Raw genomic sequence first — 13938 nt, forward strand, 5'->3', positions numbered from 1 at the left:
ACACGCCCAGAAGCTATGCTTTCAGTGCCAGATCTAAATATGCAACACCAAATAAACCATCCTCCCTGGAGACCGCAGATTACGGTTTGGTTATGTGATACAACAGACATACACAGACGCATGCACAAACACAAAAATCACTCCCAGGCATCTTATCTTAAAAAAAAAAAAAAAAAGATAGTTGGAAAATAAAATGTGGAATTTGGAAGCAAGAATTAAAAGAGTCATCTTGTAAATTGAGAGGGAGGAAGTTCCCATACTAGACTTAATTCTTAAAGCATCTTCCTGGTTAAAGGAGAGAACTTCACACTCCTCCAGAGTGCACTTAAAACTGAATGGAATCATATTGGAGGCTGTCAGCCAAGCTGGCACACCATTCTTTTACATTCCTCTTCCCAAGAAGCTCAGTGAAGTCTAGCCTGTTGTTTATTTAGAAAACGAAGTGAGCAGGAGTCCCCGCTGCCTTCGACCCCTTTTGCATCAGTGTGGGAGGAAAGGGGAGCTGCGGCGAAGGCAAACAGCAGCACTTTGGGAAAAATGAGGATGATCCTTCTCTGTCTGTCAGTGACTCTAGTCTTTTTAATGCCTGATAGGAGTGAGAGTGGCACAGATGAGACGAATAAAGCACACAAGCGAAATATTTCATGAGTAAGGAGCCGCCTGCGAAAGTAACGAGGAAAAACATTTTCACACTCAATTAGAGCAAAAGTCCTTACATGTGTTCCAAGACTCATGACATTTACAAAACATGGAATGATACTTGAAGATGTTATAAAGTGCAGGCTGCTTTACTTTACTACTCACTAATACAGTATTCTCAGGTGATATGCGTCTGTGTAATGAGGGAGGGTGTGGCCTGAAGTGATTTACATCCTGTGTCAAGCTGTACAGGACCAGGCAGAACGCTATCCCACGACCTTCTTGAGGAAACAGTGTTAACCACTATGCCACTGTGCCCGGCTCCCTAATGATTGTGCATACATATATAAACACTGAGAAAGCCATACCTCATTTTTCCTGTTTTAAATGTTCAGGTTTGAAGTTTATTAATTACTTCCCGCCCAGTCCTTTCTGTGTGGAGTTTGCATGTTCTCCCCGTGTTTGCATGGATTCCCTCCAGGTGTTCCTACTTCCTCCCACTTCCAAAGACATACAGGTTCAGTGGACTGGAGATTTTAAATAGACTGTCGGTGTGAATACGTTTGTCTATATGTGGCACTGTGACAGCCTGTCCAGGGTGCACCCCGCCTGTCAGACAATGACTGCTCCAGATCCGCCAGGACCCTTAACTGGAATAAGCAGGTATAGAAAATGAATGGATAAATGAATGAATGAGACCATTCAGATCAAGTGATCCACCTGGTTATGCTGGAGTTCCAACTGTAATATTAAAAAAGGTGTATGTTTATTCCTGAAGTACTTTATCATAAAATAATGCCATTACATTTGCATGGAACTTGGGTCCCAAACCTTCAACGGACACAGCCCTGTGATCACTTCCTCTGATGCAAACATAAAAATCTACTCCATGCACTTTTTAAAAGGTTGTCATTTGCTGCTGACTGTTTATTTGAGCAGGACAAAAATATTCATATGAAACTGGATTTGTTTTCAATCTGGAGTGCAAAACAGCAGGAAAGCAGAGTGACTTTTAATTGCAGTACAGTAGAGTTTCTTGCTGTGAGCATTACAGGCAGAGTGGCACCACAGAAAATGTACAAAGATGTTTTATGGGTATTACGGCAGTGTGTGAAAGTGTAGTTAACTGTCAGCTCTTATTGTCGATACAGTGGCTTGGTAATAAGAACTCATAACACATATGTGACAGGGTCAACTTTCTGCACTCCAACAGCTCACCTGACCTGGCCTTGGAATGGCCTCGCAAAATACCACTTGTTCTGGGCACAAAGTGTTTTGGTGTTACTAGTTTTAGCGTTAAAGCTCGTTTTGCAGACACTTGCATAGTGATTATTGTAGTGTTGACGACGTGATGCACTTGCATATATAGTATAGCGTCTTCTGCCTCATTGCAAGTCACGTCTGGGAGCATGCGGTGGTGCCGCGCATCACAACATCTGCAACACTATGGAACTACCCCACATCCTGGATGACAACTACCCAAGCAGATAACTAGTCCATTCTCACCTCTCGAAAGTAACATCTACTTATAGCTGCTGTGGCCAGGTGAAGCAGGGAGTCCCCTTGGCCTTATCCAGTTGCTGGGGTCCTCAACTTTGAGGCACAGACATGTTGGATCATGCAAAGACAAACATGCCACATGTCCAAAACGTCATACAGTAGTGTTTCAATTTCAATTTATTTTCATTTATATAGCGGCAAATCACAACAGAGTTGCCTCAAAGCACTTCACACAGGCAAGGTCTAACCTTACCAACCCCCAGAGCAATAGTGGTAAGGAAAAACTCCCTCTGAGGAAGAAACCTCAAGCAGACCAGACTCAAAGGGTGACCCTCTGCTTGGGCCATGCTGCAAACATAAATTACAGAACAAGTCACAGAACAATTCACAGACGAATATACAAGAAATTTTATTGGCGCACAGGACAGGAGGATCGCCATCACGAATACAACTCCCATCTCTGGATGGAGCTGCACCTTAAACAGAGAGAAAAAAACAGAATCAGGCATCAGAAAGACAAAAAATACTGTATAATTTGCCAGCATTAAACAACAAAAACGGAGAAATACTAAGGTGATCTCTGGCCACTAGCCCTAAACTTCACTAAAAGACCCAGAATTTAGGTAAAGTTGAGGCTGCAGCCCACTCCAATTATTAATAAATGAATTAAAAGAGTAAGAAGCGTAAAACAAAACCGTACCAGTATGCTAGCCATATGAAAGGGAAAATAAGTGCGTCTTAAGTCTGGACTTGAAAATCTCCACAGAATCTGACTGTTTTATTGATGCAGGGAGATCATTCCACAGAACAGGGACACGATAAGAGAAAGCTCTGTGACCCGCAGACTTCTTATTCACCTTAGGGACACAAAGTAGTCCTGCACCCTGAGAACGTAAAGCCCGGGCCGCTACGTAAGGTTTAATTACGCCAGCTAGGTAGGGAGGTGCCAGTCCATGAATAATTTTATAGGTTAGTAGCAGAACCATAAAATCTGATCTCACTGGGACAGGAAGCCAGTGTTCACAATAATAGTAGTGCTATATGACTAAAAAGATTAATCCAGGTTTTGAGTATATTTCTTATTGTTACATGGGAAACAAGGTACCAGTAGATTCAGTAGATTCTCACAAATCCAACAAGCCCAAGCATTCATGATATGCACACTCTTAAGGCTATGAAATTGGGCTGTTAGTACAAAAAGTAGAAAAGGGGGTGTTCACAATAATAGTAGTGTGGCATTCAGTCAGTGAGTTCGTCAATTTTGTGGAACAAACAGGTGTGAATCAGGTGTCCCCTATTTAAGGATGAACCTCAATTCTGGGTCTTTTAGTGAAGCTTAGGGCTAGTGGCCGGTGATCACATTAGTATTTCCTGTTTTTCTTGTTTAATGCTGGCAAATTATACTGTATTTCTTGTCTTTCTGATGCTGATGATGATTCTGTATTTTTTCTCACTGTTTAAGGTGCAGCTCCATCCAGAGATGGGTGTGGCATTTGTGCTGGAGACCCTCCTGTCCTGTGCACCAACAGCATTTCCTGTATATTCCTTTTGTGAATTGTTCTGTAATTTATGTTTGCAGCATGGCCCAAGCAGAGGGTCACCCCTTTGAGTCTGGTCTGCTTGAGGTTTCTTCCTCAGAGGGAGTTTTTCCTTACCACTGTTGCTCTGGGGGTTGGTAAGGTTAGACCTTACCTGTGTCAAGCGCTTTGAGGCAACGCTGTTGTGATTTGGCGCAATATAAATGAAAATAAATTGAAATTAAATTGAAAGCCAGCACCTGTTGAACATGCTTTTCTCTTTGAAAGCCTGAGGAAAATGGGACGTTCAAGACATTGTTCAGAAGAACAGCGTAGTTTGATTAAAACGTTGAGTGGAGAGGGGTAAAACGTATACACAGGTGCAAAAACGTATAGGCTGTTCATCTACAATGATCTCCAATGCTTTAAAATGGACCGAAAAAACAGAGACGCGTGGAAGAAAACGGAAAACAACCATCAAAATGGATAGAAGAATAACCAGAATGGCAAAGGCACACCCACTGATCAGCTCCAGGATGATCAAAGACAGTCTGGAGTTACCTGTAAGTGCTGTGACAGTTAGAAGACGCCTGTGTGAAGCTAATTTATTTGCAAGAATACCCCGCAAAGTCCCTCTGTTAACTAAAAGACGCGCAGAAGAGGTTACAATTTGCCAAAGAACACATCAACTGGCCTAAAGAGAAATGGAGGAATATTTTGTGGACTGATGACAGTAAAATTGTTCTTTTTTGGTCCAAGGGCCGCAGACAGTTTGTGAGACGACCCCCAAACTCTGAATTCAAGCCACAGTTCACAGTGAAGCATGGTGGTTCAAGCATCATGATATGGGCATGTTTCTCCTACTATGGTGTTGGGCCTATATATCGCATATCAGGTATCATGGATCAGTTTGGATATGTCAAAATACTTGAAGAGGTCATGTTACCTTATGCTGAAGAGGACATGCCCTTGAAATGGGTGTTTCAACAACACAATGACCCCAAGCACACTAGTAAACGAGCAAAATCTTGGTTCCAAACCAACAAAATTTATACCTCGCAGATGTGAAGAAATCATGAAAAACCGTGGTTATACAACTAAATACTAGTTTAGTGATTCACAGGGTTGCTAAAAAAGAAGTTTGAGCATAATAGTTTTGAGTTTGTACCGTCAACAGCAGATACTACTATTATTGTGAACACCCCAATCAATCCCCAATCAACTTTTTTAATCAAACTACACTGTTCTTATGAACGTCTTGAAAAGCATGTTCAACAGGTGCTGGCTTCATCCTTAAATAGGGGACACCTGATTGTTCCTCAAAACTGATGAACTCACTGACTGAATGCCACACTACTATTATTGCGAACACCCCCTTTTCTTTTTTTTTTTTACTAATAGCCCAATTTCATAGCCTTAAGAGTGTGCATATCATGAATGCTTGGTCTTGTTGGATTTGTGAGAATCTACTGAATCTACGGATACCTTGTTTCCCATGTAACAATAAAAAAATATACTCAAAACCTGGATTAATCTTTTTAGTCATATAGCACTACTATTATTCTGAACACTACTGTAGCTGGCTCTCACAATGCAAGTGATAATCCTCATCTGAAACTCCCTAAGTAATCGCTTATCTGACACAAAGTCATTCCAGGCGTACCCAAGGATCTGCTAAAGACTTGGACCTTCATTCTCCTGGAAAGATCTCCATGAGCTCTTCAAAGGCATGTCTCATTCTCGTGGCTGAGGATCCAGAGAAATTAATTTTCATGCCAAGATAAGTGAATGTCTCTACAAGTTTGACACTTTCACTGCTTAGAGATATAATACCAATAGCCAACTCCAGGTAGTCATCCATTCCTGGATATTCATCTTGATCCAGGACAGTCAGTTTCCATTGATCCATCTCACTGCATCTCCAAATTCTTGTTGTCAAGTGTTAATTTTGTCAGTGTTCAGTCATCACCACACTTGATTAGTTTCACAATCCAGCTTGCACTGATTGATTTTTGTTGCGGCGCTGGCTGGTTTGCAGTTACAGTAGCAGGACCACAGTGATGTCACTGGTGCTGGAGGTGGATATGGTGACATTGTTCAGACTGAGTAGAGGTCAGTGCTCATTCACAGTCTGTCATATTAATGACTTTGGATCCTCCCAATAGTGTATGCACGGGAGAGCTCATACAACCTGCTTCTGTGACGTTCACCAGAAAGCAAACTGTTGTCATATGTCTTTGATTTGGTCATCACAGTACCACTGCAAAAAATTACATCAAGATGATGCCAACTGGTATTTGACATGGACCCTATTTATTCAACGAACCTTGACAGAACTGGGAGACAAACCAAACATAAATATGTGCAAACCATAGAGTTGTATATATAGCGTTTGCTATAAAAACAAAAAACAAACAAAAAAACCCTTTTGTTTGTGGGTATAAAGATACAGGGGTATAGAGGTATACAGGTTGTAAAGCAATGGAATGATTCTTTATTACAAGTGTGTTGATTCTTTATTACAAGATTTAAAAAAAGGACTTAAATATGTGGATGGAGGATGCTGGCATGGTTCATGTTTTGATCACATCTCTGGTTTCCTCTGTAGCGGTCTCCCTTTGCAAATTTCCGGCCCAAATTTGCGCCCCGATTCTAAAATTGAGGAAATCAGGACTGATTTATTAAAATAGCAGGCAAAATAATCATTAGCTACAATTACGTGATCGCTTACAAACTGGTATATGTAACCAATGATAGATACCCCATTAGAATTGTTTGTACACACAGGCATAATGATACGCTGGCATTATTCCCAAACTTTTCCACAAAGTTAAAATGTATCTGTTTACATCTCATAGCTGTTTTCTGTCGAGGAGCTCAACATGCTTTTAAAGTAATTCATGTTGCAGAATCAGGGACAACCATGCCTCCTGATGTCAAACGTTTTAAATGTTCAAAATTTCTTGATCCCTCACAGAGTTCCACAATGCTACTTTTACGACTTACACCCAGTGTCAGGCCGTGACTGGGTATCTGTTTTTTTGTTTGTTTTCTGCAGCAAAAATCATAGACAGTTTAACATCACAAATCAATAATCATTAATACTTATTGTTCTCTCATGATACTTTGTACTTAGTGTTGCCGTATTTTTGCATCTTCTTGTGAATTCTCCTCTGTGTTACTTTTCTAATAATGTACTTAAATTGGCTTTACTTCTTGTTCTCAGGCACCCAGGATTTTTCTTCACGTATGCCCTCATTTCCTCATTCATTGGTCAAGTACTATATAACCATTGACAGTCCCTCATCCCAGTGCCAGATTGTCTAGCTTCCATGCCTGCTCTCTTGTGTTAATTCCGTGTTTGTCTTTATTACTGCCTCCTTGTGTTCCTCAAACCTTGTCTGACGATTATTGGACTATGTGCCTGGTATGGTTAATAACTGTGTTTTGACCCTCTTCCTGTTCATCTGGTTAACCCAACTAAACCACTGCCTGTTTCCATGGTGAACCCACTAGCTTGTTTCCACATGGACTCTGTGTGGTTATACGCTTCGGGGTCCCCAAGTTTACTACAGATTTTACAGCGGCAGGCTATTCCACAGTCCAGGAGCCAAAACTGAAAAGGTTCACTCACATCTCTGCTTCAGTCTCAACCGAGGGACGAGCAAAAAACTATCTTCAGATGAACCGAGCAATCATGAGGGGTAAAGATGGAGGTCCAAACTGTAAGACAAAGCTTAACCATGAATAGGTTAATACTGTACTGAATTGTGAAGCAGTCAAGAAGCCAATGTCATGAGGCCAGCGCTGGGGTAATGTGGTTCCACTCAGCTACACACTTGCATGTGCACTGTCAAAGTGATGAAGCTGTATGTGTGCACGCATGCACGTTGGGGGTGTTGGCTAAACTCAATGTTGGCAAGTGCAGATTGCATTCCTGAGTTGATTTAGTGGGCATTAAGTTGAAGAGGAATGTGTCAGAGCTGTAGAGGCTTTAGTCCACTGCAAGTTCTGAAGCTTTCTGACAGACCAGACTGATGGAAGGGTGACCCTCTGTTTAATGCTCGAAGAAACAAACCGAACGGAGCAGTCTGTGTCGAGCGAGGCCAAGATGGTGTGCAGCAAATAATGGGAAGGAGTATCCCACAAGTACAGATTGAAAGAAAAGAAAATAATTCATGTAGATGAGACAAAGACATTCAGGTAGGTATAAAAAAGAAAGCAGGAATTCCAGTCAGGAGGATGAATAAATGGCAGAAGTTGGAATAAACAAAGGAGAAAGAATGTGAAAGAGTCAGAGGGCTGATCACGAGAATAATATCTCAAGTCAGGAGGATTTCACAGACTTATCTTTATTTTCTCAAGATGGTTTGATAGTTGAAAGTTACAGAGAATAGAGATTTTTGGCTTGATGTCATTTGTACATTAGTCATTGTGCAATTTAAACAGATTACATCGGTTCACAAACATTTTAAAATTCTTCTATATATTTAGAATAATTAAGTGATGTCTTCAAAACAAGTAAATCAAACTTCTACTTTGACCGTACATTATCAACTTGTAAAGTGGTGCAAAACCTTTCGTATGTAGCATTATAGAAAAAGAAAAACAGCTTTAAAAAGGTATGATGTGTAAGATTATTTTAGTCCTGAGACAGTGTGTGCATATACAGTATGCCTGTGTGTCTCTCGTGTGTTTGTGGGCTGAACTGCTTAACACTGCAGGAGGTGACTTCATCCAACACCTGTTTGGATTTTTTTTTTCCCCAAAAGAGGCCACGAGTCCTCAGTTCTAAAAGAAAGAGGGCAGCACCGAAAAAAAACTTGTAACTTTGTGACACCAACACTTTAATGGCTGGCTTTCTATGTTATTGATTACCAGGCTGTGTAACAGTATCAGTGTTTGTTTTTGTTCCAAGGTCTGTGCTGAAATATATTCACATCATTTCTTCTGCAGACGAGACAATAGCAATGAAAAATGGATCACAATGATGAAAAAGTTCCAGCACTGTTGGCTGTCCTGGATTACAGGTTATTTCGAGTGTGACTCTTTAGGACTTGCTGGGATGAAGTATACCGCAACTTTACTGCACCTTTGGAATATCACAGCTCACTCATCCAACTGAAACATTTAAAGCTACAGTGTGTAGAATTTAGTGTTATCTAGTGATGAGGCTGCAGATGACATTATGCCATCACTATTCACGATTTTGTCCCCCCTCACGCTTTCACCTGTAGACACAGGGATTCACTTCTCTTGTGATAAGCAATATGTATGAGTATTTCACAAATTAGGGTTCTTAAACTTGTTAGTCGTCACTAGCAACCAGTAGACCGTGTATGGGGGCATCCAATGATTATTCTTTTTTCTTTCTTTTTTTTGTGGACATGCTACAAAATGCAGAGTAAGTAGGTCCCTTTTGGGCTACTGTATCAACAGGGCAGGTTCCACTAGAAGGCCTGTTCCCATGTCGATATGAAGGGCTAAGGGCCATTCTAAGCTCATGAAAACATCAATTCATTGTTGCAGGTAAATTATACGCTAACTAGCACGTAGGATCCACAGGCTCTAGACTGAGCCAAAATACATAAGCATACCAAATGGTAAATGTCAGCTCTCCCCAGTTTCTCCGTGACTGAAGTTACACACAAGTACACACGTACACAGAGGCCACTTGGCTTTTAATAAGTAGATGATTTACCGTCCCTTGCTGGAATGGCATGTGAGTGCAGAATTTAATTATCAATGTCCACTGTTGTTCACTGTTGTTACCTAATATCCTTAATTTCTCAAAAAATATTAAATAAAACTTTCCATTTTCATGGTGTTCATCCTTGACCCAAAATACATAAGCATACCAAATAGCAAATGTCAGCTCTCCCCAGTTTCTCCATGATCGAAGCCATACACACGCACACACACATACACAAACATACACACAGAGGCCACTTTGCTTTTAATATATAGAATTAACAGATGACTATGAATGCTATATTCCATTTGTGCCAACAAGCACCCCTAAATCCTACACACCGTAGCTTTAAGAAAATATTGTGATGACTTGTATCTTTATTTATTTAAAATTAAGGAATCTGTTTGCCTGGCCCACGCCATAGAAAATGAAATCTCATTTCAACATGTCACTGCATCTAAAAACTCTCCAAATGGTAACAACAGTAAAAGCACACATAAGAAGCACAAAAATAAATGAAACAGCAAGAACTCTTTTTTTTTAATAGCTCTAAATTTGAGGTTTTAGCTAACAGAGGCCTGAGTTGTGCGGGTCTAAATTGACCTTGATATGGCACCACTGCACACAGCAAGCTCAAACCCAAAGTGGGGAAAAAAGGCAAATGGCAGCCAGCAAGAAAAGAAATGTGAAGCCTACTTTCTCTTACTGTAAGTGAACGTGACTTTCACTTCCTCTTTAATTACCTGAATTCATTTGGAACCCGGACACTTTGCAATTTCTTGAAAGTGCAAACGCCTCCCTGTGTCAGTCTAGAAGCATGCATCATGTACAGTTGACACTCTACATATGTGACACATGTATTTGAATGTCTTCATGCCGCCGTGGTGTTTTTTTTTTTTACATTAAGCACAGGTCAAGTCAAAGAGCACAGGATGAAAAGAAAGAAACGTGCAAATCATAGAAAAAAAGGCAAGAAAAGAGTGCCCCATCACTGTAGCTATAAATCCCATGTCCTTCCCCCACATCCTCACCATTCCCACACATAGATAAACTCTGTTGCTGATGTTGGCCAGCCATGCTGGTGGAGCCCCGGGAGGGGGGCAGCGTTTCACACAGTCAGAGATATGAAGCTGTTGTATCTCTGGATGTTTCTCTTTAGGATCTCTGAGCACGGCCCAAGCACACGCTCAAAGCGGGGCCTGTCCAGTTTCACACATTTGAGTGGCCCACGGGCGACAACGGTGGCTGCCCTGGGACGGTTCAAGAGAAGAGCAATTTCACCTGATGGAGGGGCACAGAGAAAGACAGTGAATGGCAAAGGTAAGCCTCTTTCAGAGCTTTACTTCTGAGAGTGATTTTTATCCTCTGATTTATGGGTTTAGGGATATCTTGATTTTGGGCAAAAAAGACAGACATCCAGACAAAATTATAAACTTCAGAGGGACAAAAACTGAACTCCACATGAGCCTTGAGTATAAGCTAAAATTATTATTTGAGAATTATAGTTAAGGTACTAAAATGCTTCCTGTATACTTAGCATGAAACAACTACAAGCCGTTATGGCCCACATCTGTAGTTCTGGCAAAAAGTAATCAATGGGCTATTTATGCGCAAAATTTAAAGTTATGCTAAAGTCATTTGAGTATCTTATTTGTGGGACTTGCTCAAGTCCCAGAATGCTCAAATGTAACAGTAGTTTGTCCAAACCTTTTAATGTACATTGAAGCAACCATCAGTGTAATTGCCTGATTGTTACCAACCTCAGTATGCCTGTTAAGCATGAGCCCACTGATTTTGGGATCATAAGGTCAAAGGTTAAACTCACTGAACTGTATTTTGTAGAAGGCTTCTGCAGAAAAGTGACACTTGTAATGCTCATCAGTGTTTGCCCTGGGATCCATGTATTAGTGCAGATTATGTACTTGTTTTATTCATTAAAATGCGTTTTTTAAATTTATTTATTTTTCCTGCTGTCGGCTTGTTTAGGTCACTCGAGGTCCCCACAGCAGATCTAATCGAAATCCCCATGAGAATTTGGGACAAGTTGGCACAACATGGAGAAATATTTGCAGCCCCTGATGTTCCAAAGTGTCTACCAGCCAAGCACCAATACCCCTATTCCACAGAGCGCTGTTCCATCCCGAATAGCAAACTGGGCCATGTTTAGAAGCATCACAGTAACTCCTTGATGCAGCTTTTGTCAATCTTGAACAAACATAGTGTACGCTGTAGTAATGGCCGTCATCAGCACCAGTTTTGAAATCGGTGTGAAATTTTCGAGCTGTTCAAAACTTTCATCCCGATTCACCCAACCTGCATCATTACGCGGCCACGTCTGAGTGTTCGGAGCCTCAACAGCTTGAATCATGTTCCAACATCTTTAAACGGGGCAGTCCTAGTGAGTATACAGCTTGATACTTGTTTGACTGTGCTCCATCAGAGTAAAGATTTGAAGCAAAATCAGTGTTTGTTGTGGTTCTGGCTGAGAACGCAGCCGGGTACAGCTTTATTTTCATTTTTGAGCAAGACACCAGGTATGCGTTTTATAAGCCAGGCAGGTGCCAGGTCTGCATTTAATAAGATAGCCTGATAGGTGGCATGCTGGAGTAAGCCATTTCATTTCGTTTTTGCACTTTTTCTGGATCGTGGGCGATCGTAATAGAATGGTGGTGTATGGAATAGGGGTGTAAGCAGGACCTACTTTGCTTAAAGTCCCAGATGTGATCAGGTGTGCACAGAGCTGAATGGCTACACTGCAACTATTATCCTGAAGTGGTGAAAAGTTTTTCTTAGCTTTTTCTTATTTTTTTACAGTACACTGAGAAAAAAGAACTGTCAGACAAACCTAATAAAGTGCAGGGCATTCAGATTTACAACAACTTGTCAACTTAATTTGGACAATCTTAATTCATTTGAGTGTTACAAGCAATTTCACACTTTTTTCAGTGTGTACCTCTAAATAAGCATTACAGTACTTCAGCCGTGGTGCTAACCACTTGCCTTTGTTTCAAGAAAAAAATGCACTCACCAAAGTAGTCGGAAGGTCCGAGGCGGCCAACCTCCACATACTCCTCATTGTCGGACCTGCGCTGCAGAACGGAGGCTATACCCTGAAGACAGATTGATGGAGAGAGAGTGACGGGAAAAAAAAGGGTGGGAGAAATAAGAGGATGTGGGTCAAGGGAAGAAAGAGAAAGTCAAGAGTTACTGCAAAAGGGGCTGAAAATCATCAGGGGGATTAAGAATGTGCTTCGTAAGAACACAGGTGCACAGGATTTAGCCCACTTCTCTGTGGGATGGCCACCTGTTCTGTTCGGCATATGAGCAGAAACAAAAAAACTACAGACAGTCACATACTTCAACGATTGGTTCTGCTATATTTCCTCCAGAGGACTAAATACAAACATCTAAGCCCGTCTGAGGCTCTGATTCCTCAGTGTCTCCGTCACATAATCCCCATTGATCTGCAAACATCCACAAAATGGAAACTGCTCTGTGTGAGGCAGAAGCTGCTCCAAAATACTGTCCTTCACTGACCCCAAACACCACCTACGTGTTCACACATATATGTATACAGCGAGGAAAACAACACAGTCCAACAGCTGATGTCTGCGAGTGAGTGGGTGGGGTGGTGGTGGGGATCTGCTGTGAATTGTAACAGAGAAAATGTGATTTCCATTTACTCTGCCCAACAGATGGTAACATTTCATGTTGTCATATCTGCAGCTGTTGAACTTTGTGCTGCGTGTGAATGAGTGCATGCACGGCGATTAACACACCAGCTACCAGTAAGTGTGTAACGCTGTACCTTCATAGCGCATAAGGTTATATTAGCATTTAATGGTATGTTTGGCAACATAAATGTGAAATATGGCTGAATATGGGTGTACTGAGTGTCACTGTCTGGAACTGCTAGCAGGTAAATAACTAATATAAATCTGTGGAGAAATGTTCCAGCCACTCCCTCCCTAATCCTGTTCTTGTGTTGACCAGGCTGATGCTAAGTATGAATATAATGGGCTTTAATGAAGACCTAAAACTGCCACCTACTCACTGCTGGTCTACAAAGGAGTGACTGTTTTTCAGTAAAAGTTTAAACGCACACACAGACACACACACACAAAAGGAAAAGTGTGACTTTGTGCATGGGATTAGATGTGAAAAAGTGAGAACTTGCAGAGAAAGTTGGGTGTTTTACAAGCATCTTGCTCTGCATTTATGTGAATGTGCAAAGGTTATGTTGGAAACTGTGGCATGGCTGCTCACTTTCATTTGCAATAACAGAAAACCATAGAAGAAATCCAGAAACAGATCTTCCCCTTCAGCCACAGTAAAAGTTACAAGTAAAAACAAAGCTATTTAATCAAAGAGAACTGTTGGACGTCTCTGTCTTGCCTCAGTGCTGACAGGACCTATTGTGATTTTATGCATCCTTTGACAACACAGTTGTCAGTCTGACTTCATATGACACACTGAGCAAACTTATCCCATCTACAGGTTTCATAGTTTCACGGAGGTGATCATCAAGAGGTTAGAGATGAGGTCTGTGTGTGTGAGGTACAGTAGTGTTCAGAATAATAGTAGTGCTAT

General features: G+C 41.2%; 1 protein-coding gene across 3 annotated transcripts in view; it reads right to left on the reverse strand.

The window, feature by feature from the left end:
• Positions 1–9882: 9882 nt before the first annotated feature.
• The window catches only part of prkar1b (protein kinase, cAMP-dependent, regulatory, type I, beta), a 205812-nt gene continuing 201756 nt past the window's right edge, over positions 9883–13938 (reverse strand). For all 3 annotated transcript variants that reach the window (XM_034191217.1, XM_034191218.1, XM_034191219.1), the window contains 2 exons: positions 12377–12458; positions 9883–10629 (listed from right to left, as the gene is read on the reverse strand). In XM_034191217.1, the coding sequence (XP_034047108.1) occupies positions 10457–10629; positions 12377–12458 (255 nt within the window). In that variant the 3' untranslated portion in view covers positions 9883–10456. The remainder of the gene's footprint in view (positions 10630–12376; positions 12459–13938) is intronic.

The sequence above is a fragment of the Thalassophryne amazonica genome, chromosome 16, assembly GCF_902500255.1.
Source record: "Thalassophryne amazonica chromosome 16, fThaAma1.1, whole genome shotgun sequence".
Lineage (NCBI taxonomy): Eukaryota > Metazoa > Chordata > Actinopteri > Batrachoidiformes > Batrachoididae > Thalassophryne > Thalassophryne amazonica.